We start from the raw sequence: 24236 nt of genomic DNA on the forward strand, positions 1-24236 counted from the left end.
TCGAAAGACACAGTTTCTTTTTTCTGCTTTCCAGCCTAAGATCACGGGAACAAACTCAAAAGTCAAGATCATGCCCGAACAGCCCTGCCAGAAACTTAAAAGGTGGTGGGTGAGTTGATTTAGCTGACCAGATACCGTTTACTTTGTATTGCAATCGTACCGTACGTTAGACTAAATTAGAGCAATTAAGAATTCAGGTTAAGATTGACATTACGATTGAAACCCAACAATGATATCATAATAACTTTGGTGAAGGTTGCAGTGTTATGCTGTTGGGTTCAATCTGCAACCACATTTGAGTCTTGACCAACAATTCTTGAGCTTCTTTATGATTTTGGTGCCTAATGAGATCACAATTTTTTTCCTTGAACTTAAATTTTCAGCCCACGTGCTTGGATTAATTGTTTTGGTTTCTGACATGAACATTTCTCCATAGAAAATTCATGGAAAAACAAGCGTTCACAGGATTTCGATTTAAGGAATGAAAAAAAAAGGGGGCGGACAATGGAAAATGGCAAAGAGAGACTTGTAGCAACAATTGATGATGGTCAAGTTCAAGTTGAAAGAGTAAAATGTGGGATGAAAACCCACCACAATATGACCAAATATCCGCCTTATGTTCAATTGGAAGGAAGCAGACAGAAAACTGAGAAAGCACACGCTGGAAAATGGAAAAGCTGTATGAGACGAAGCACGGCCTTTCCATTCATATTGGCAAGAGAGGGAAAGCTTCCGGTTTTCACAGCTGGGAAGACCAACTAGCTAGCTAGAAGGAGAACAAATTCTACTCGTCTAGGCCTTTCTGAAGGAGACAAAGCAACTAATTCGCGATGAGTGTGGGACAATGGGAACTCCATACAACTTGAGTAAGCTTGAAGAGCTTTTATGGAATATTATGTGCTGGTGAAATTTTATGAGGAAATTCAGATTTAACAGTCAAAGATACGTGGCTTCAAAACTGTATAATAGCATCAAGGGTTTAGTGTATAACAACACCGAATCACCTCGGCAAACTAAATCACAATCTCCGATGTGTATCATAATCAAACAATACATGATGATAAGATTCTGTTTAAGCAGTTAATTCAGTCAATGAAGTCAGCATCTTCAGAATATTGTCACTTGTATATTATAATAATCACAGAAGAACAGGGGCAGAGAGATTGAGACCAAGCATTACTCTTTCAAATTATTAATTCCATAACGATAAAAGTGAAAAACCAAAACCCAAACGATGGCAAAAGTTCTTTAAGTTCATAAAAACTGTAATACTTTTGATCAGTTTTGTTTCTCGCCGAAGTTCATAGCTGAAGCCACTTTGAGAAAAGCAGGCCTCGAAGCAATATCCTCCCACCAAGCCTTAACATGTGGACGGTCATTTATCTGATTTGCCCAAGGAGTTTTCATGAAATAGTAAGTGTAAGAGAGGTGGAACAAATCGGCCAAGCTGTAAAAATCTCCAGCAAGGTACTTGGTGCGGCTCAGCGTATCCTCGTATATATCAAGCACTTTGCCAAGTTTCTCCAAGTTTTCATCAATGATTGCTTGTTCAGGGGATTTGCCCTGGAGAGGTGCCACGAAGAACTGGAAGACAATTGGAGAAATCGCAGGGTGGTATTGCTGGGATTCCACCTCCATCCACACTTTGACCTGTGCACCCTCTTTCACGTTTTGGTACCTAATCAGATCATAGCCACTTTCCTTGAACTTTTCAGCCACATATGCTGAGATTGCTCGAGACTCTGATACATGTATAGACATACCAAAAATGATCAGAAGAAACAGATTTCTTTATACCTTTTCTTTGTTCTTTTTGTAAAGGTTAACGGACACAAAAACATACTACAAAAGGATCCGCGTCAACCTATACCGGTGATCAAGTGTTTTGACATCCTTTTCCCACCTCCTCTACAAAGTAATAGATGTTTCATTTCTTTGATTTTTGGACCAGCTAAATGGTTTGTTTAGCTCCTCCTAAAGTTATATTTAACCAGTTAATAAGCCAAAGATTCCACTATCCTCCAGGTTTAGAGATAATGACCAAGAACAGTGTGGGGTTCACATAAAGCGCTATCAAGGGAACAGATCTAGAGAGACAGCCTACCGAAAAGAGTGAGATCACCGTCTTCTAGCACCGGAATCTGACCGAAGGGCTGCATTACAAAGAGAAGCCATTCTTATTATTTAAAAAAGGAGGGGAAGAAAAGAAAAAGGTAATGCGAGAAGCTAACATAAAGAAGACAGGGTACGGGATTTTACGTTTTTGGCGAGGAATGAAGGCTCCTTGTGCTCACCAGCGAAAAGATTGACAGAGATAAACTCAAAATCTGCTTCCTTCTCATGCAAGCAGGTCAGGACACGCGAAGTGCACGTGGACATGGCAGCTCCATACAACTTGAGAGCCATTTCGATGAGATTTGAGAGTTCAAGTGAGAGAGAAACTGTGAAGAAAACAATAGCAAGAAAGAGTGATAAAAGAAGCCAAGAAACCTGCCGAAAAGTTTGCGAAAGTGAAGGGGAGAGGAACAGTGATTATATAGTAGTCTGCAGTAAATGTGAAAGAGATGACCCAATCTTCCATATTAATCGCCTCGCCCCTTGCCTCAAGATGGCAACTGAACCAGCTTTCCTTTACTTTTCTCCTCTTTTTAAAGAAAATCATAACAAAACACGGAGTAGTTACTAATGCTTTATAATTTCTCGCCGTATAGTCTGAATAATTGTAATCTTTTCTTATTTTTGTAGGGAATAAATACCATATATATTCTATAATCAAAGCATTGATTAGATGAGCAGATTTCTTTAGATTACATAATGGTACAATGATATGTCTATCGAGAAGCATTGCAATTTTTGGAGCACTTTGGGGGACACACTGAGTCACCTCGGGTGTATTAAATTCCAATCTTCAAGATCTTAGTCAAATACGATCATTTAATTAAGATTTGATTGAGACCCTAAGATGATTTGAGAGGTGTTAAAACTTTAACATTGCCATAATTTTAGTCTAAATAGCATACTCAATGATAATTCTCTTTCAGGTAATAATAAAGTAAATCTAATGGTATCAAAGTGAAAAGGTGAAAACAAAGAGGTGATTCTCGAGAGCTCAATGATTTCGAGGGAAAAAGGAATTAAAAGGAAGAATTCATAAAGTGAGGCAACATAGACATAGTAGTAACTCATAATCAACCCAAAAATATAGAATAATGTAAAAAGTATGTATATATTCCAAATGACAATCAGAAAGAATAAAGCCTGCCCATGTTAAAGAATCCAATGGTTTTGTAAGATTAATTGGCAAACCTCTCACATGATCACAAAGTTGGCTCGGGCCTGGGTGAGCCAAATTTTGATTAGAAAACTAATTTAGCTAATGACACAATCACGTACGATCTGGTCAAACCACAGTTTTCAGTGCTTTGAATGCAAAAATAATATAAGCGGTCCAATGACATAGAATTCTGGGTAAATTATTGTTTGGACATTTTAAACGAGGAGAATCAACCGCTCTTAATTGAGACTGCTATAGTCAAACAAGTCGAAGCCTCGTCCATACCCACCAATGATTTTGCTTTAGCTAAGTTCTGTTTGGATTCACAGGTAATCCAACCACTGGACCATAACATTAAAATAAAAAGGGGTTCTGAGAGTGATACAAGTATAATTTAAGATTTAAACATTCACATAATTAGAGTTTTACATTATATATTTCTAATTAAACAATTAAATATTTTGAAACTAACAGAACCCTTTATCAATTCGACTAGAAAGCATTCCCATAAAGAATTTTATTTTTACTACGAGGAGATATATTTTTAATCGAAGAACAGTATTGAAAGTTTCTTTAAAAACTTCAGCAATTATGCTTCAATGGAATTAAAATTTGAAACTATTCAATAACTTGCGACAGTTAGCAAGACGTATTGAGGATTTCAGCATTGTAATGCCGCCTCTGGTCTAAACAAACGGGAATTAAAATATGAACAGGTGAATTTTTTTTTTTTTTTTTGGGGGGGGGGGGGGGGGGGGGAATAAGCAGTTACAAACTTTACAAATCTATACTTATATTATTTACAAATTACAACATACATTAGGTGAATCATGGTAAAAAAAAAAAGGAGGGTAAAAAAGGAGGTAGAAGCTTAGAAGATACAATATATGGCCGAATAAATAGAAAATATAAATAAATAACTCTTCAGAAAGCTGCTCTGGCTTCAGAAGTTGTAATATTCCAGCTGAGTCATTTCCCACCATTCACTGGGTCAAATTGGCATCGGTAAGCTGCATTCATAATCAATTGCACTTTTTCAAAGAACTGATCCCATCAAGTTTCTCCCTCAAAAAAAAACAAAAACAAAAGGAAAAGTAGATGCTAACAAGACAAAATAAAAAAGAAAAAGAATCAAGTAAGCTCATGTAAGTGTAGAAGTCAGAAAAGAAGGGGGGCAGGGGGGGGGTGTGATGGAACCCAGCAAGAGGAATCACCGTTATGACCTAGTCGCTGCAAGACAGTTTCCTAAGAATACACTCAAGCAACTCTCACAATTAATGCTTTGACAACGGAAAACTCTAGAAAAGTGGGTGGATCAACAACCCGACGTCAAGGTTGCTGAGTAATTAACCAAGCATGCTGCAAAAGCTTTCAAAGTCACAAAATACCTCCAAAGTCCCCCTAGATGTTAGTTGGTTGATTTACCAGTATATTAAATTCAAATTAATCAAACAACAGATAAGTTTTAAACTGATGGATGGTTGTTCCAGCCAAATTTTGGTATCCCCATCAGTATTTGCTTTCGTTTACCTTCCGTCAATGCCAAGAATCACCACTGTATCCTTTTGGTGACCAAAAGCAACGATGTACTGAGAACCTTCAACCAGGCGGAACTGAGCCACTGACCATTCTGAGCTGAAGTACTTGGGTAACACTCCTGCAAGCAGAAAGATAGTTAATATGATTACCATAGTTGACTCCCCAAAATTTAAAAGAAAAAAAAATCTCAAATGCCTACTTTCTAATAGATATTAGACATGATCTTGTTAGTTCTCACATTCTATTCAAGTGTTAGTTTCTCTGGTGGCTGAAGTACATGGATAACTGTCCAATTAGCAGAAAGCCAGTTTAGATGCTCATCATAATCACTCACAAATTTTGAAGATATTGTCTCAAATGCCAAATTTCTAGTAGCTATATTAGACACAAACTTGTTACATACTATTAGAATGCAAATTCCCCACTGGATCATCATTCATCATCCAACTAAAAGTTGTATTTTGTTTCTCATGCCATAGGTGACAAGATACTCAAGAGATCAGAAAAAGGAAGAGGTAAATGGCAATCACCATGGATCTTCTTGTTCCCTAAGAGATTCTATTTTGTTGCACAAAATGTAATATTCCGTCATTAGAGAGTCTGAAACATTAGCATCACTAATGCTAGGAAAAGATATGAAATATAGTATCAGATCAACTTTCATAGTGATCCAGTGACTGAAGACAACATTGCATTGTTCAAATCAACAACAGAAAAATCAGCATGCTAAAAAGGCATTTTACCTCTGATAAAAGAAAGAGAGGAATGGGGTGATGTAACAGGGTCTGATACACTTTGTGACCTGTCAGAGCCTGGAGATGCAGCATTAATCTTAAGGCTGAAAACATGGACGGTGCCCTTGTCACTTGAAACTGCTAACCACTGGGCGTTTGAAGAGAAGGCCAAACTATAAATTTCAGCTCTATCTGCACCCCTCCTTACCTACATTTATTGAACAAGAAAACTTTCAGAAAGTCGGAAAATTTTGTGGAATCTCCATTAGTGAGATATAATTATTTATAGTTTTCAATGCTCCACACCCCCTCAAGAAAAGGGTGGACATCTTCCATCCACTGCATATAGAAAATGCAAAAGAACAAAGCCAAACAGTCATAACACGTCAGATGATAAAGGAAATATAGTAAATACAGAAAACATGGAAAGACCATAATGGTGAAAAAGGTTACAATCCACATTCATTTTACATGAATACCTTCGTTTTGCTCCCAATTTGTCACATATTTAAGCAAATCGAAGGAATATATTATTAGCCTTCTCAAAGCTAACAAAGTCACAAAGGAAATAGAATTGTTCGGCATTATAGGACAAACATTCCAATGAAATTTCTTGCAAGTTTTGTGTCTTTATACTAATTTGACTAAAAAGAAAAAAAAAACTTCAAAACAATTCCAAAATTACTATCGGTGCTAGGGGTTTCCACTTAAGGCATCGAAATTACACTCAATTTACCTAATTCAATTAAGCAATGAACAAAAAGGAAATAACGAAATAGCGGATATTAGTATTAAATGACATACCTCTTGCAGCAAGGTACCGTCAACCGTATTAAAAATGCGAACCAGCGTCCCTTTAGTGCTCGCAGTAGCGAGCAACTGCCCATCCTGCGTAAGTGCAAAGCACGCAATTCTCGAATCATGAGCCATAATAAACTTAGTCCTCTTCGAGGCGTAATGCTCCACCCTAACCTGGCCCTTTTGCAGTCCAGGACAAACCAAAACCAAGGACCCGGCCCCCTGGGATACCGCGCAAAGTCCCTTCGGATTCGCGATGGTCTCAATCTGGTGCAGCACTTTCAAATCCGCAAAATTGTATACGAATATTTTCTGTTCCAAAACGACAACGATTCGGTCTCTCCGAAGCCGAACCGATCTTACTTCGGAACGAAAAGAAAGCTCGCCGATGCATCGGCTCTGGTGGTCGTCCCAGATCATAACCTTCTTAGGCGGGTATTGCGGGCTGGGTCCACCGCCAACGAGTGCCAAAATATTGCACCGAAAAAGCATCTCGACAACGCCGATGCCGCCGCCGCCGCCACGATCGAAATCTCGGCGAAAGATCTCGCGGAAAGGATCGCAATTATAGATCCGGAAGCCCTGGTCGATGCCTGCGGCAAAGCAGCCGTGGTCCTGGTTAAAGGAGAGGTGGAGGAGAGAAGGCTGCGGCGCGGCTGGAGAAATCGCCTCGGGTGGAGTCGAAAGTGGGGTGTGAAAATTAGGATTAGAGTTGGGAGTGGGAGTCGGGTTCGGGTCCCCATCAGGAGAAGCGTGATGCTGCACCTGAGGGAGAGACTCCTGGTTGGTTTGATCAGTTGAGGAAAGAAAATTAGGGTTAGGGTTAGCGCTGGGATAAGCTGAGAGGGTGGCCATGGAGGGATCTAGAAGGAATTCGGAAGTGTTCGAGGGGCCGCAAAAGGTTAAAACCATCAAGAAAAGAGGAAGCGGAGGGTGAGAAGAAATGAGATTTAACTGTTTCCCAAAAGAGCAAATTACGATGTGTCCTGTTGGGGAAGGGAGGAAGGAAGCTATGATCGTTTGTGGAAACACAATAAGTAGACAATAGTTGTGTTGGAGTGGATCAATTCGTTAATTGGAGGACACGTACCGACAAGAGCGGTAGAGAGTTTTGCCTCGACCCGACGCCAACTGCCTTCAACAGTGAGGCCGAAACTGCGGTCTCCGTGGCTTTTGGGATGGGCTTTAGCTTATACACTTCTAAAACGAAGCCCAAAAACCTCCTATTCAAGTTTACCTCTAATTAGGATTTCTTTTTTTTCATAAGAATAAATCTTTATTGCCTCATCAATCTAGGAAAAGAAACTCCAATTACATCATTAAATAATAAACTTTTATCCTTCTATGCGATAGTGGGATAGGCTATGAAATTTTCAATAATAGAGAAGCTTTTATTGATCAAACAATTTACTATTATATTTCTTTTTCAAAACACAAAATGAATCTAAACCTCTTAATATTTTTCAATCCAATTTCGAATGAATTAAATCAAGCATGAATTTGCGCATGGATGAACAGTTTTGTGAGGAGAGTGCTTGGAAAAGAAGTTTGCTATCAATCTGAAGTCGATCTTTTGAAAACAAAGCTCCCATGCATATGTATACTCCTTAGAGTTTGGCTTTGTAAGTTGAACATTATTACTGTTGATAAGCACCATCAGAGTTTAATGCAACCCAGCCAAAAGAAGGAGCTTCCAAACCAGCTAAGATTTCTTCTTGGGATTATGTTGGACCTCCCTCATTCACAATGCTTACTGCCTCACTGGTTTGCAATGCCAAAGCCATTCTATATATAATTGCCATTTTCCCATCAATAGGGAAATCTACATTTTCAAAAGTGAAAATATTTCTCTATTTCTATGAAAACCAACAAGTAATCCCAAAAAGATATTTCATCTAATGTCGGTACCAATCACATCAATTTTCCCCAAATTAGGCAAAAACCACGGTTAAAAAATCAGCCATTTTGTTGAACAACATACTAATTAGGTATTTGAAATAGCTATTTCAAATATTTAAATACCTAATCTCAACAAAATCCACAGCCATTTAAATTCCTCGCGACTTCGACAAGAGAGTGGTCTCCTACCCATGTCTCCATCCAAGATCAAGTTATGAGTGCATTCCCTATTCTCTATCAAATATTTTTTTTTAAATGTCTCGAATAATTTACAAATGGATGTCCAAAAAGAAGAAGAGCCTCTACTTTGTAGTTTATTAGGGCATGCAAACCTCACAAAATAGGATTTCTGAATTTGAAATTGGAAATTCAACTTGGATAGGTCTGCCTATGACTATAAACTAATAGTAATTATTAATTAATATAAAGTTTATAAATCAAATACTTATTTATATTATTAGTATTTGTTGTCATTACATCAAAGGTGAATTTTTTATTTATTCTTATTTAATGATTATATATAATTTAAATATTTTCAAAATCTAAATTTGAAGTATAAATATATAATTAAAATTTTGTAAAATTAATTTATAAATTATTCAATTATTATTAGAATTAATTAAAATACTTTTTTAATAAATTCATTTAATACAAATAGAATTATTATTTACAAATTGAATAAATCTTATTAATATTTATAATAAAAAGATATTTTTAATGATACTTATTGGATGCAATTAGAATTTTTATTTAAGAATTGAAGAGATTTAATTAATATTTATAATAAAAATATTTAATATGATAATTTAGAAATACAACAAGTAAATATATATATCTCTTCATCGTTAAGAATTTTTACCAAGATTCCTGCTTTTTATATATATGCATAAATATAAATAGATACTTATAGATTATAAATAAGTTAGGTATCATTTATCAAAAAATAAAAAATTATACTAGTTTTAGATCTGACTAAAAACAGGATAAGATAAACAATATAAAAAATTCAAACATTTATTATTTGTTACATTCCTACCAAAATTCTATATCGTGGGGGAGTTTTTTTTTTCCTTGTTAGTGTAAAATCCATTTATTAATTTTTTTCACATAATATTTTCAATTAACACTATGTGCATTTTATTTCTAATTGGTATTATATGGAAAATTTTTGTTCCTACAAAGAGTTAGACTGTTAATTTATGTAATGAAATTATAAAAATATCTTTCAAGGTAAACAAAAAAGTTAACTTCGAATTGAGAGCTTTTGATATTTTTATTGGGTGAAATTAATGACATAAGCTTAAGTGGGAATATAAATTATTCACAATATGTTAATTATGAAAAAATATTTATATAGTTCTAATTGAGAGAAAAAAAAAACATAATGGTATCATGTGAAAAAGGTTAAATGATGAGAGCAGTGAAATTATTATTTTTTTAATTTATATAAAAATATTTAACTCTAGAAAATTAATCCACCTAAAATTTCTAAGATTCTTTTATTTAAAAAACTAGTATATGCACTAATAAATGCAGCATTAAATATACAACAAGTTAGGCTATCAGGTATAAACGGTGTCTATTTTATGATGATTACCGTCATAAATGAAGAAGTTGCAAGCAGGACTCGTGGCAAATGGCACATGGCTGGACACTCAAATGCCGGCCCAGCGGGGTAATTAACTGTGTGAAAAAGGGTCGAAATGGAAGCAGGAGATAACACTTGCAATAAATGATAAATGAAGAGACTCAGTACAAAACCAAAGCCGCATATTCGCTCATTAAATCGGCATTCTGACAGAAAGACTTTATTCCTAAGTAAACAGCGGGGCCAATGTAAAATACTCTCCAGTGGACAACTCACCGCTGTCCGTCTGTCACCACCCTACCAGCAGAGAGGTCCAGACAGAGCAGGTGGGGGTTGAGGTGGCAAACGGATGAATGCTGATACTTGAAAGACAGAGATATAAAGACGTTGGAAGCTGGTATTCACCATTTGTGTATAATTGTGACATTACATTGTATGATCTTATCCTTTTTTAATCATTAAATTTGTAGGATTTCAATTTTTATGAATTGCCTCAAATCAATCAGGCAAATAATAATAGGACTAACTTCCCCGGCGTTCCATTTCAGCTGAAGTATTACTTTGGACATAACTGAATGTTCAGTTGACTTTGGAGCTCCCCGACCATTTGTTCCACGTAACCTATTTATGGATAAGACTTAGTTAGGTTAGGGAGCTCACTTCCAGTCGAAGGAAATGCAGATTGAGAGGAAAAAAAGATGCTTTGGTGTTCTCTTACCTCTATATTAGGCAGCCCATTTTTCATCTTAACTCAAGTGGTCATATAGTAACTAGCAATTGTCGGTTCCATTTTGCATTAAGAACGAGAGAGTCAATGTTCATTAGGACATAGATGGTGTCCCTCAAGATCTTCACTTAGTTATCTATAAGACACTTAAAACGATTATATAATCAACTATTTAGACACATCAGACATGTGATGCAGTTGACAATAAATTTGCAAGTTTAGTGATTAGTCGTCCGTTGATTTGATTGTTCAAGTCAAGCCGCTTGCAGCTTGCATGCTAAAATGATAAATTTCTGTTTTGAACCCAAAAACGATTTGCATAGTTTGTCAAAACTAATGGACAAGTTATAATTCCTCCTTCAACATTCAGCTTAGCGGTCAAAAGGAAATTACAATGCCAGTTCGACAAGTTTGGCACACGTTAGGTTATCTATCTTGGCTCCTTTGGCTAGCAGCAAAAGAATAAAGATTCATCCACTCTTTTCTTAGATCAATCTTTCCAGCACCTTGATTACGACACTTTGTTGCTCAATTTAAATGCAACATCACTTTAGCAAACAAACCAAATTACAGCAGTCGCAGTCAGTCAAACAGGTCGGCAGAGAATTTGAAGTGCACTTGAAAGCCCAACAGTAAGGAAAATAAAACAAGAAAGAAAGAAAGAGTTTATATGTAATCAGCAGCATTCGCATATGGGTCACAATCAGCGGCTGCATCAGCCACCATATCTCCTAGCAAAATCCCGCCAAGCAATCCTCCCACCAATGCTGCAGCTCTCAACGCTAATCCATCACCACTCTCATTCTTTCTCTCGGGCTGAACAACCGGCGGGTATCCATATCCTGGCCCCACCGGCGGATACCCTGCCGGTTGCGGAGGATATGATCCTGCAGGCCCCATAGGAGGATACCCGGCAGGTGGTGCTGACGCTGGCTTGTATCCTTCCTGAACCGGCTGTTGAAACCCTACAGGCGGATAACCGACTGGTAGGTAAGCTGGCACAGCTGCATTATGTGGCTGAGGGTACGGTGGATAATTCACTGCTGTTCCATCCACAGGATATGCAGTGACTGCGCTTGGGGTTTTCTCCCCAAACCTGAATGTCAATGTAGAAATGATCGCTAGAAATGGTTTGCCGCAAGGTTTCTTAACAGGGTACGTAACGTACTCAGTAGAGTTGCTGTTACCGGCATTGTCAAGGAGTTCCCTGACCGAAACTTGGGCTTCACCAATCTCTTTGTCACCACGAAAGGTGGGGCAACATATGAGCTTGAAGGTGATGACCAGAGAATTTGTTTGAGCGAGGGTTTCGTTAATGGTGAACTGCATGGGATGGTTCCACTTGGGGCTGGTGCCGCCGTCCTTGTGCAATGGTGTTTTCTGCTCAGTGCTGGGGTCTCCTGAAATTTTGACGACCACATACACGTCCATTTTGGAGAGGTGCTTCACCTTTTTGAGGCCTTTTTGCAGAGTTTATGGTTATTTCCAATGGTCTCATTCGCTCCATTTCCCCTTCCAAAATTATCTGGTAGAATTAATCGTTTTGGGGCCATTTGGGAATTGAGAAAGGGGGAGATTGAGACAGTGGAGATCGGGGAATGTCAATGTAGGCGATGATGAAGCCAGTAGATTTTATAGAAGGTATGGAGATTGACTTTGAAGATGAAGAGAAACTTCGTTTTCTGATCATGGCTTGATAGAGGAAATCCCGGTGGAAGTTGTTATCCCAATAAAAGTCAACGTCTGAATAAGTCAGACAGCTTCGAGAGTCCAGGCCATGAGCATTGCTCCAGAAGCAACAAAGAGGGAAACCAGTAGCTAGCGTTTGAAAAAAAGCACATAACATATTATCAGCTTGCAATGACAAAATTGACCATAAACAAAGCTGGTTGCTAATTATAATTGGCACTGCTTTAAAGATTTAATGTACTACATGTCAAACAAAAGATTTTTATTGCTTGAGCTATACATGGACTCGTAATATGGGATACTAAACCCTGTAAAACGCACACACACACGTCCTACTATACTGTCTAATCTAAAAGGAGTCAAAAGGTACACGATGCCAGAAAGAAAAATGTAGGGAAAATGAGAATTTGATTTTAGGAACTAAAATTAGTTAACAAGAAACTTCCGTTTAGCACTATGATTTCTATAATGTCCTACCAGAACTTCCTGGTGCATGTTACAAAAAGAAGAAAGTTACAAGTTACAACCTAATGAAATTAACAAATCAATATTCAGATGAAACAGGACTTTTTACATGGCTCTTTGATCATTTCTAGCGATCATGTGGCCTTGTCCAAGACGCCAAAGAATGAAGTCAACATTCATTTCCCCCCGGACAAGCCCAAACTAGCTATTTCGGAGAAATATGTAGATAAAATAATGTTCTCACCTTGACCCATGATATCAACTTCCTTCCTGTCATAAAATAAATAATTTTTCTCAGGTCTTTACAATTATTTATTGCTTATATTGATTAAGGCAATTAAAAAGTGGCACAGATCTGCTGGGATCAGATTTATGGAAAAAAATAAAGCCAAGGCATGCATATCTTTAATATTAATTATACAAAACACCAATTTCATCTGAGAATTAACCTTGTCATAAGGTTTAAAGTTCAGTCTGCATACCATGGGGGGTGAATGCAAATCAAATTTCCAATTTCAAGGTCAACATTGCTGCATATTCGTTGATTGAAAATAACAGTTCCTTTTAGTCCTTCATTTTCCAATATTTTGGGGCTCTCTGGCTGCCAAAAACCCTGCAGAAACAGACATATAACTTCAGTTTCAATTTTGGTTCTGATAGTGGGAAGTCGAGCAACTTAAACTTCTTTCAGATTTCAAAACCTCTATGATCTTGACAAAAGAGCAATGACAGATCGTCAGCTTTGCATCCAAATATCTTGACACAATTTTCACAGTGATGCAGCTTGGTTCATCTGAGGAAAAATAGAACAAAGACAGGGACGGTAAGTGTAAAACAAATACACAACCTATTTTTGGATAGTTGCTAATCTGAAAGTCTTTGTGAATCAAATTTGCTTCAAATGTGCTAAAGGGGAAAGGTGAACAATTACACGGCTTTACTTTTTAGGCTAGCTCCATCCTGCAATTTCTTCAGAAAAAGTGTATCTGTCTCCTTTTCACTCTGCATGACCTGCTGCAACTTCCCAAATAGTCCAGTGCTGCAAATTTTGGGAGGATCAAAAACTCACATATAATTCACTTTTCCAACATCTACAATGCACATAATAGGATAGTTCTAGCCAGATTATTTACCTGAACGCTCTGGGTCTAGCAAAAAAGGCCCCTTCATCACTCAAGGAGGTGGCACCTAAGGCTTCCTGAAACTTATCTGAAATAGTTGGCTTCTTCATCTCAGGAATAGCAAGTTCTAGATTTTGGTAATCATCCTGCTTAAGCATGTCAACGCAAGAAACTTCCCTTCATAATTTCAAGAAAAAGCTATGAACAAGCTTCCATAGGCATGTAAATACCTGGTCATTGCTTGATGATCCACCACTGAACGGCTCATGGAGGTCTTCACTTTCTATGCTTCTATCACCCAGTGAACATATACTTCTTTTGAGAGCAGCTTGTATCTTTTTTCCTCTAGCTCTGCAACGCTGCGAAATACATGATTAAGAACAAGCAGCAACAGCAGAAAGACAAAAGCTTATGGCTCAAAAACAATGAGAACAAAAAAGGAATACCATTTTAGAATTCCCTCTTAGCAGACCGGTATCATCCTGAAGCTCATCTAAAAGCTCAGCCATTGAATGCTCAATAAATCCATAACCGGAAACTTCTACATCAGGAGGAATAATCTCTAACTGCTTTTCCTCTTTTCCATGGATATCTTCAACAAGCTCAGGTGTTGAATGATCTACAGATCCATGATCACTGGCCTTCAATTTTCCAGGCACTTCATCAGCCTTAGTTGACACATCATTATCATTACCTGAAAGAGCAGGGAATGAAATTCCTTTATGTGGTTGGGAGCCGAAAGAAAATCTAGGCCTCATTTTGCTTTTGGCACCTGCAAAGCACAAAACCAGGTTGCCATATTAGACTGAAAAAAGGAACATTTCTCAAAGGCCAGATATAGCCCCATAACAACTTGGTTATGTGAAAGAGTTTAGAAATTGCACTCGTGGCACAATTAGCTCCCTCAATGATATTCAGTTAGCGACAGGTCTAGCTATTACCATGCACTTTTTGGTGTAAAAGCATATCTATATGTAAATCAACCTATGTTACTACTTGGATATAACTGAATATTCCTAATTAAAATAGTCATAGAAATATCATAAGGCCTAAGATATCTCAACATATTCTCTTTCTTCTTTCATTCCTTGTCCTTTTCCCCTTTAAATGGAAACATGAGCTGACTGAAGGACAATGCAAATGGCAAAATTATGTTGGAAGGCACACGAGTCTGGTAACATAATGCACTAGCAGAAAGTAACCCTTGGAGCAAGAAAGAAGGCCTTTACAAGATTTATCTGCTTTGGAGCAAATAGCAGGAGACAAAAAACCTGAAACATTTTTGTCCCAATGGATCAGTGACTCAGCTTCTTTAGTTACAATAGACCACACATTTCCCCCATCTTGGCCCCCAATTCCATAGCTATTATCAGATCTTTTAGCACCAGAAGCAGTGGAAAATTTTGAGCGCATAACCTTCTCCTGTCCAAAACAAACCTAAACTATAATAACTTGCAACAAGTACAAGAAAAGAAGCGTAATGCCTACCTTCAATGGTTATGAGGTAAAGCAAGCAAATAACATCGTTAGAAAGCTAGTTAATCCACAAGAAAAAGTTAATTATGTAAAACTTTACTGATTACCTCGCCATCAGAGATAAGTTCCTCATTGGAAACGCGTGTAACTCTCTTCCTTGAGAAGAAGCAGTCACCCTCATCGGGGGAGTCAGGCACTTCAACATCCTCTTCAAGATAACAGCTCGAAAGTTCCTGATTATACGACCGGTTGTTATCACATTTTTCTAATACAGAATTTAAAAAAAAAATGTAATTAATACACCAAACTGTTCAACAAAAAGAATTACTACAACTCAAATTTAAAATAGACCACAAAGAAGAACGAAATTAGCAGGAAAGTAGATACCTTTAAGTGTTTCCAGTCTTGATTGAAGCTGTAATCCTTCCTGTTGATGCACAAAAATAGAATCAAAATCAAAAAATAAAAAATTCAACACTTACATAAAGTAGTAAGTAGAGCAATGACCTCTTTCTCTTTCTCTTTTCCTAAGGAAACACAATTTTCTCGAAAATCATCGATGAAATCCTCCTCGTCTGCCGAATAATGGATCACAAACCAATCTATTGATCCTCAATATATAGAGAAAAAAAATATTGATAACAATTACCGGAAATGCTCTGATCAGAATCCGAATTTTCCTAAAAGCAAACCAGTAGTGAACAACCGTTGACAGGAAAAGAATTAAAAACCATAAAAAAAAAAGACGAGGCAGTTTTTCAGGTTTACCTGAAATCTGTTTCGCCGCCACATTTGTGGGACCGGAGCTCCGTCCAGTGCAGTTTAGAAACTTTTTTTGGATAAAGGTGCTGTGTTTTTTCTCCCTGAAATAAGGGTTTTGGGTTAGAGGCCCAAAGTTAACAGTAAAATTACTTTGATGGCCTTAGTGCTGGATTTCCCACCAAAAGGAGGAAAGCTTACGTAGTGCGCAACGCAACCGCCCCTTATAGTACTATTCCCTTGAAGGAAATCCATTGATGTCAAAATTTCTAATAAATGAATCCAATCAGTCAGATCTCTTATGTACGGTTCAGATTCAAAGATTTGATGATCTTACAATAGTCCCCATTACTCTCGATTCCGCCAACCAATAATGCAATTGCCCGCGCAATTTGAAATCTTTTTCTCCATCTTTTCTCCCCGACCAAAAGGTAATGGGAAAAAAAATAGAAAAAATGATACGGAAATCCATTTTATATACCTACACGAGCGCAGAGTATAGAGAGAGAAATTGAGGCGTGTTTGGGTTGGTTGATGAAGAGGAAAGTGGTGAAGCGGGGAAGTAATAGGAGCAGAGAGAGTGGAAAAATGAAAGGGACATTAGGGAGGCTCTTGCAGGTTCAGCTCCACCAGCACCAACCATCTGCCGCCAACTCATCCTCTCTCTTCGCCAGGAACCTTCTAGATTCAGAACCCGATGACCCTTCCACTTCCGCTTCGGCTCTCGACCTCGACGCCGCCGACGACAAAGATTTCATTCTCAGTCAAGACTTCTTCTGGTCAATCTCCTCTCCTCTCTCTCTCTCTCTCTCTCTCTCTTTGCGTGCGCGTTTATATGTTTGTATATTTATTTATTTGATTTTTTGTTTCTTCACATTTTGGATGATGGATGCAGCACTCCTGATTATATCACCCCTGATAATCAGAACTTGATGAACGGCTTTGATTGCAACAATGTAATTGTTAATAGTTTGTCAATGATGTAGAATCTGGTAATTTTTTCTACTTTGGCTTTTGAAATAGCATTTTTTTTCTAATTGCCTCTTTAATTAATCAATTCCACAGGACAATATTCCTTGCCCTAAGTCGCCGGAGAAGCTGCATACTGTCAAAAGCAAGAGACCGAGACAAGGTAAGACACAAGTAATTGGTGAGACCTAGAGTATTAGACGGATTCTGTTTGTTGAAAAGTTATGATCTTAATATTTATGCTTTACCTTTGTGTTTCTAGTTTACTTTCAAAAAGTAGTAGCATGGAGCTGCATTCCAAAGAGATGTTTAATTTAGATTTTCATTAGTTAAAAGTGATTAGTACAAATAAACTGTGATGTCCAAGGTTGTTAGGATTTAGGACAATTAATTCATGTAAAGTTGGGGGTAAATTGTCAATGGTGAGGGATTCTGTACTTGTATTAGGAAGCTAATTAGTTCTAATTTCTCTCATGATACAAATTTTGCACATTCGTTGTGGAAATTAAAACCTGGACAAAGAGCATCTGCTTTAAATTGGATCCATCCTGGATTAAGGACACTGGACATGTTTAATGACCCAAACTACAATCTTCTGTATGAAGATATAGCTTGGTGAAAATTAGAAATGTTGTCTTATTTCTGGCCTGAAGTTCAATGGAGATGGGAAACTTTGTTGCTAGTCCAAACATGATTCAGGATATTGCTAATAGAAATTACTCATTTTTTTTGTGTGGAATTCATTATGAAGGGAACATTTGGGATAATTATTTTAGTGTCCCCTCCTTTTTCTAAACATTTTGCAGTTCTTGAAAGTTCTACTGTTTATCATTGCTCATTGATCTCTTAGCACATAGTATTAAGTTCATGTCACAAATTTTAGACATAAACATTTCCTCTTTATATGTTTATACATACATGCATACATATATGCATATATATTTATATATATATTTATATATGTGTATGTATATATATGTATATATGTGTATATATATTTATATGTGTGTGTATATGTATGTATATGTATATATGTAAGTGTGTGTGTGTGTAAAATGTAAGTGCACGAGTGTTTTTTGTCAATCCTTTTGCCATTGAATGTCCATGGTTTTCTCAGATGGTATCCAGGTAAATCCCCTCAGTCCTACGTTTTCTGGCTCTCAACAAATAGTGGAACTTGCCAAAGACAACTTTGATGTGGATGAAGTCAACCTAGAGAAAACAGTCATTCCTGGAGTACAGAAGACTAAAAATTATGTTTCCCAATCTGCCGTTGCTCTAAGGTGTCGGGTTATGCCACCTCCCTGCATTAAAAACCCATATCTAAAGGATGCTTCAGAAATGGACATGGATCCTTTGGGAAATCAAAGATCAAAGTGTGCAGGTACTAGTTTTCAAAGAAACATTACATTTATGATATTGTTAAAACTTCCATTTCCATTTTCCCTACCCATTTGGAGAAAGGTTAGTACTCTTCGCATTCTAAATTTCTTTACCTAAACGGACTAAATAACATATCCTTGCAGGTTTTTTCCCTGCAATTATTGGTGGAGATGGTCTTTCACGCTATCACACAGATTTTCATGAGATTGAGGTGTCTATCTATATTCATTGGGTATCCAAACTTAGTTTGAATCATCAGTTCCAATTCAATATTAAAAATCTAACCTTCTGGTTCTTGTATAATCTCTTTCTTTTTGCCTTGCTTTGCAGCAAATAGGTACTGGGAACTTCAGTCGTGTTTTCAAAGTTTTAAAGAGAATTGATGGTTGCTTGTATGCTGTCAAACATACTACACGGCCGTTGCACCAAGATACTGAGAGGTAGTTTTCAATATATATATATATATATATATATATTCATTCTTTTGCTAATTGTTAAGAAAATGTAGCTATAAAATAATGTTATCATTTTGCAGGAGGAAAGCCTTAATGGAAGTTCAAGCTTTGGGAGCATTAGGTATACATTTGTGTTTACTTTCTTTTTCTTTTTGTTTTTCTTTTTTGTAATTTAGGAGAAAATTTATTTGTAACTTTATTTCAATCTTTGACACTAAAGCAATCTTTCTAATGGTTCTACGTTGCTGCCTTTGCAGGGTCTCATGAAAACATTGTTGGATATTACTCTTCTTGGTTTGAAAATGAGCAACTCTACATTCAAATGGAGCTTTGTGATTGCAGCTTGTCCAGAAATACATCTTCCCAGTTGTTCACAGAAGGAGAAGTACTGAGAGCCTTGCTTCAGGTTAGCATTGACCGGGGTGGGGGGTGGGGGGGAGGGGGCGGAGGATAATGTTTTGTAAAATGAAACACTGTCATTCCACTTTATTAGCTTGTTTGGTTTGGATTACCCGTTTATGAAGTAACATCACATAAGTATCAGTGAAAATGATGAGAATTTTATAGTGTTGTTTCTCATACTTCTTGGTTGTTAAGAGAATAAATCTAATCTTCAGTTTCTACAAGGACCAGCACCTCTAAACCTTTGTAACTGGTGCTAATACTTGGACCAAACAATAGTTTCCACTTACCCTCTTTCGTTATTTCCCCTTATACTTAGCAATTTGTGATTTTGAATGCATGTGCATCTAGGACCTTCAAAGTTAGTAAGTTTTTTGTTCCTCTCATTATATTCCATCTCTGATGTCAAAAATTGTGCAGATTGCAAAGGCTTTGGAGTGTATGCATGAAAGAGGAATAGCTCATTTGGATGTAAAACCTGAGAACATATATGTCAAGAATGGTGTTTATAAACTTGGTGATTTTGGATGTGCAACTCTCCTAAATAAGAGCTTGCCAATTGAAGAGGGTGATGCACGTTACATGTCTCAAGAAATCCTAAATGAGAACTATGATCACCTTGACAAGGTTGATATCTTCTCTTTGGGAGTTACTATTTATGAGCTCATCAGGGGTTCACCTTTGCCAGAATCAGGACATCAGTTTCTTAGGGAAGGAAAGCTGCCACTGCTTCCTGGGCATTCCTTACAATTTCAAAATTTACTCAAGGTATGATACATTCTGTTCTTTCTAAATTGTGCTCAAACCTTTCTTTAAATGTAAGTAGATATTTCTGCTTTTTCTGGATGCATTTAAAGCATCTGTGAGGATCTTTTGCCCTCATTTTCCTTCTGATATGCCAGTGGTCATAAATTTAAAAAATGCAAGGCAAAAATGCTTTCTGATGAAGATGTTCTGTTTAAATTCTTCCGTTTCTAGTTTTTAACTTTGCACTAAAACTAACTTTTGTTTTGATTCAAACTGAAACATAATGCTGCAAATTTTTGAGTAAATCTTTGAAAACAATTCATGTGGAGCATGGCCTACGGCTGGCATTCAGTATTAGGCCATTCTTTTGATTGGTTTTCAATAATGAGGAAGAGCATGTTGGAAAAAAATGCTCTGATTTTCTGATAGTATAATAAAGTTAATGGAGGGAAGTATATCTAGTTTATTCATCAGATTAGAATGTATGTAAGGATATAGGATTTAAGATTAGCTTTACAATTGTAATCCGATCACATATGTTACATACACATTTGAAACCATATACAGGATAAACTAAATTGCTGAAACAACAGTTTATCTCTTTTGATTCATCCTTAGCTGGACCATGTTGACTAGATTGATTATAGTCTCTCACAGAGATAGGGTAGCTAGAGCTCTGTTGGTTTCATCTGATAGTCTTGTAATGTCATCAGGTAATGGTGGACCAGGATCCAGTTCGACGGCCTTCTGCTAAGGAATTAATAGAAAATCCGATATTTGACAAGATTTTAAATAATGCAAAAGCCTGAGCAAATTTATTGCTCTGGGAGTATGGAATGCTTCATGTGTGGCTGCTTGCAATCGGCTGGAAATGTTTGAGTTGAGGGCACTGGAGTGGCAATGACAAACCAAAACTATTAATTTATGCACCAAATTTTCTCCCTATACTGGTGCACATTTTGTAAAGTTGCAAAAAAGCCACGCTCAAGATTTGTTGTATTATTATGACTAAAGGGAGCTCCTACTCTAGTGTTTTGTTTTGGCCACAAAGTAGGGCTACTGCTGTAGTTTTATGCACCAAATTAAGTTTCTCACTGTAATGGTGCAAATTTTGTAATGTTACAAAGGCAAGCGAAAGAAATGCCATGGTTCCTTCCTTCGTTGATATTTTCGCACCAAACTTTCTCTTCAAAATAGTGTCGTTACAGTTTTCCATAATAGCAAAGACAACGTAGCTAGCCTGTTAGAACTAGATTAGTTAATTAAAGTCGGTTGACATTGTGTTACAAAATTAAAGCATAGATGCGTATGAAGAAAATAATATTTTGAACTAGAAAGTAGGAATCCCCTAAAAATTTATTTAGAAAACATCTCAAGGATTTACACTTGTTTGAAAATTTGAAAATGAAATTTAAATGCAAAACATTTTACAAGTTAACGAGAAAAATTTTATAATTTATATGTATTCTTTTATAACGCTAGCAATAAATTGCATTGTGTTGATAATGCTACTGTTTTATTTTTTTACCATTAAAAAATTGAATTTGTTGTTATTATCATAGGAAACTGCATAAAAGAAGTAATGAAGTAAATCGAAGTTTGTAAGATGATGCACCAGTTTCAACTCAAAAAGGCATTTGGAAGGTCTGATAATTTGTTGTGTGGTTGTTCTTTTGGCCCCCGTTATTCTGCCGGAGCGAGTGAAAGGTTTTGAGATAGATAAATGGATCTTACAATTTTTCCTTTTAGCTAAAGTTTATTTTTTGTAATTAAGAAATTAAACTAGATGTTACATTTTTTGTGTTAATTCTTAGGAATGAAGCAGTGCAGTGTAATTGGTTTGTACTTGTTGTTTCTTGATAGAAATGAAAAGTTAGTGCAATGATGTCATTTCATAATATAATTTTTTGAAATTACATAAATGGGTCAACAAAATAAAAAAATGGTGGGGTTTAATATTACAAGCAAGAATTATATTTAATTACAATTTTTCAAGACTTTCGTAGATTTTATACACCATTTTAACTTATAAGGAGTGCTAACATTCTCATGTAATGTGAAACAAAAAATATAAAAGTATTTACGAATTTTATGTATTATGGAATTTTGTTTAATTTAATTCATATACTCTACTTTTCTATGTAATTTGATTCTTAAGAATAATTATTTTTTATGAAATCTTTTTATTTGACATGTTACTGCCATGTCAATGTGACGTTAGCATAGTTAATGGTTAATTTAAATCGAATTACTTATAAGAATTCAATTATACAAAATGATAAATATATGAAATAAATTAATAAAAATTTGAATAAACAGATTAAAGTGAAGAAAATATTATAGTACAGGACTTTCTAAATAGTTTGAGCAGATATCAAATCACATAATTGCTGTAAAAGCTTCATTTGATTTCCTCTAGACTTTTGAGTAAATGCTTATGGAGAATTAGACTGTGCGGCCAACGTAGTGGAGTGCTTGGGAATTACTGCAACTACACAATTACAGTTTATTGTGGTTTTGGTTATGGGTGGTTGGCTTATTGCCTGCCTTTCTGTCTGGTTTATGCTTAGACAACAAATCCTAGAAGTTTTCTGGTTTATGCTTTATTTGATTGGGGTGTTTTTGAACCTTGTGAATTGCGGTAGGATAGTGTTTGTTATGTGCTTGGTAGGGAGGAAGGGGAAGGGTGAAGAACAAGGAAAGACAGGAAATATGTTTTTGTGCTTCCATTGGTTTGATACAAGGGATGGAAAATGAAAAACTAAAGAAAGGAATTACTGATTAATTTAAAGAAAGGGATTGAGTTCTTTAATCTGAATGCTTTGCTTTGCTTTGCTTCTTTGAAGAATTTTGGTGATGGATAAAATTGGTCTCCAAATCTTGCAGCATATATTTCCATGGTATTCTTGTTTACTCACCATAGAATATTCTCCAATAAAGAAAAATTATGGCATCATGGACAATAGCTAGCATGAAATCTGATCACAATCATAATTTCCAATCTTATCAAAAACAACACTAGGATTGAAGATGGACATGATCAAATCTTGCCACATATTCTCATTTGTTTCTTTTTCTTGCCTGATATTCTGTTTTCCTTTAAGGAAAGTCCATTATTCTCATCTCTCTTTTAAGATAAAGTACTATATATGTTTAACGAACTTAGCAGTCACTAACTTGTAATAAAAAAATTACAAATTATTGTATGTTAATGAAAAATCATCTTAAAAAGTGATATTTTGGAGCTGTTTTCTTATTTTTTATTTTTTATTGCTGAAGATACGCACAGTGCATGTCACTTTTCAAAATGACAACATCAAAATAGTGTCAAAAAAATTGAGAGCGATTGTATTTATTATCAAAAATTTAAATGATATAAGTGGAAATGATGACAAATATTTTATCTTTACATTTGATTATTTTCTCATCTCATAGCGGTTTAGCAGAAAATTCAATTATACATAATCCAAAGTGGACAGAAATTATTGGATTCCAAGCATCGTATCCCTTGTACTAACATGACTTGATAATTTTCGTTGCCAAACAAAATACACGCAGATGCCATTTATCTCTTTCTAGTTTCATGTTGGAATAATCTTTGCTTTCCCCCGCATCTTTGCTGCAGTAAATTTGCAACACACAATCACAATGTCGACCGAGATTAATTAATTACTCTTAGTTCTAACAAGCACAGCTAACGGCTTTGATACCTTCTCTTAGGAGCTAGAAAAAGATTATGGGATTAATTAGCAGAGAGTTTGTTGGAAAATAATCCAAGAACCTACTAACATATAATAAATAAATAAGAGAGATATGATCCAAGAAGATTCTAGTTTGTAATGAGAAGACGGGTCCAAAGAATCCAGAATTAGACTGTGGGTTAGTTAAGAGATGAGAAAGCAAATGAAGCTAGTTGACGAAGAGAAACGACAAGATATATAGAGATGGAAAAAAGTGTGGCAAGCCTGGTTGTTCACTTGGTTTGGTGAGAATAAGGCGAGTGTGAGCATCATCTTTACAGCCGTTCGTGAGATAAACTAGAATCAAATAAAGCTAAAATTAAAAATCCCCAACGATCTATCCTTTGTATTTATATGACTCTGAAGTTTTCGATGCCAATCAAAACTTACACGTATGTATACAGAATTTTCTTTTGACTCCAAGTATTCGTGTTTTAGCCATGCTAGTATGCTGATCTCAATTTGTCTAAA

At 36.2% G+C, this 24236-nt stretch overlaps 5 protein-coding genes across 11 annotated transcripts; 1 reads left to right on the plus strand and 4 right to left on the minus strand.

Moving 5' to 3' along the window:
* Positions 1-1127: 1127 nt before the first annotated feature.
* ATGSTF13 (Glutathione S-transferase family protein) lies at positions 1128-2595 on the minus strand. The gene is made up of 3 exons (XM_021425307.2): positions 2260-2595; positions 2105-2153; positions 1128-1742 (listed from the first exon to the last, which is right to left on the minus strand). The coding sequence occupies exons 1-3, from the start codon at positions 2404-2406 to the stop codon at positions 1279-1281; spliced, it is 660 nt and encodes a 219-aa protein (XP_021280982.2). The 5' UTR covers positions 2407-2595; the 3' UTR covers positions 1128-1278.
* Positions 2596-4050: 1455 nt separating this feature from the next.
* LOC110414370 (autophagy-related protein 18a) lies at positions 4051-7354 on the minus strand. Of its 2 annotated transcripts, XM_021425510.2 has the most exons (4): positions 6352-7354; positions 5557-5755; positions 4805-4931; positions 4051-4633 (listed from the first exon to the last, which is right to left on the minus strand). In XM_021425510.2, exons 1-4 carry the CDS (start codon positions 7255-7257, stop codon positions 4621-4623), a joined length of 1245 nt encoding a protein of 414 aa, XP_021281185.1. In that variant the 5' UTR covers positions 7258-7354; the 3' UTR covers positions 4051-4620. The 2 variants fall into 2 exon arrangements, with proteins under 2 accessions (XP_021281185.1, XP_089639356.1); XM_089783230.1 differs by having other exon boundaries at positions 4051-4931.
* Positions 7355-11003: 3649 nt separating this feature from the next.
* On the minus strand, positions 11004-12517 carry LOC110414465 (protein SRC2 homolog). The gene is given in 2 exon segments (XM_021425669.1): positions 11004-12023; positions 12025-12517. Coding segments are annotated over 2 exon segments (840 nt in total). The 5' UTR covers positions 12067-12517; the 3' UTR covers positions 11004-11225.
* Positions 12518-12639: 122 nt separating this feature from the next.
* Positions 12640-16169, minus strand: LOC110414464 (kinetochore protein). Of its 5 annotated transcripts, none has more exons than XM_021425662.1 (13): positions 16079-16168; positions 15960-15990; positions 15818-15885; positions 15698-15737; positions 15418-15575; positions 15064-15250; positions 14281-14606; positions 14065-14193; positions 13847-13980; positions 13655-13752; positions 13415-13506; positions 13196-13326; positions 12640-12983 (listed from the first exon to the last, which is right to left on the minus strand). In XM_021425662.1, the coding sequence occupies exons 1-13, from the start codon at positions 16100-16102 to the stop codon at positions 12890-12892; spliced, it is 1512 nt and encodes a 503-aa protein (XP_021281337.1). In that variant the 5' UTR covers positions 16103-16168; the 3' UTR covers positions 12640-12889. The 5 variants fall into 5 exon arrangements, 4 of the variants coding, with proteins under 4 accessions (XP_021281337.1, XP_021281336.1, XP_021281339.1 ...); XM_021425661.1 differs by having other exon boundaries at positions 15064-15253; XM_021425664.1 differs by having other exon boundaries at positions 15106-15256.
* A 146-nt stretch (positions 16170-16315) lies between these two features.
* On the plus strand, positions 16316-21164 carry WEE1 (WEE1-like kinase). Of its 2 annotated transcripts, none has more exons than XM_021425130.2 (10): positions 16316-16848; positions 16965-17025; positions 17135-17201; positions 18156-18422; positions 18565-18653; positions 18752-18861; positions 18957-18997; positions 19134-19282; positions 19699-20046; positions 20739-21164. In XM_021425130.2, the coding sequence occupies exons 1-10, from the start codon at positions 16604-16606 to the stop codon at positions 20832-20834; spliced, it is 1473 nt and encodes a 490-aa protein (XP_021280805.1). In that variant the 5' UTR covers positions 16316-16603; the 3' UTR covers positions 20835-21164. The 2 variants fall into 2 exon arrangements, with proteins under 2 accessions (XP_021280805.1, XP_021280806.1); XM_021425131.2 differs by having other exon boundaries at positions 16317-16848; positions 18565-18632.
* The last annotated feature ends 3072 nt before the right edge of the window (positions 21165-24236 follow it).

This window comes from Theobroma umbraticum, unplaced genomic scaffold (assembly GCF_002168275.2).
Source record: "Theobroma umbraticum cultivar Fairchild unplaced genomic scaffold, ASM216827v3 scaffold_4.1, whole genome shotgun sequence".
NCBI classification, from domain to species: Eukaryota; Viridiplantae; Streptophyta; class Magnoliopsida; order Malvales; family Malvaceae; genus Theobroma; species Theobroma umbraticum.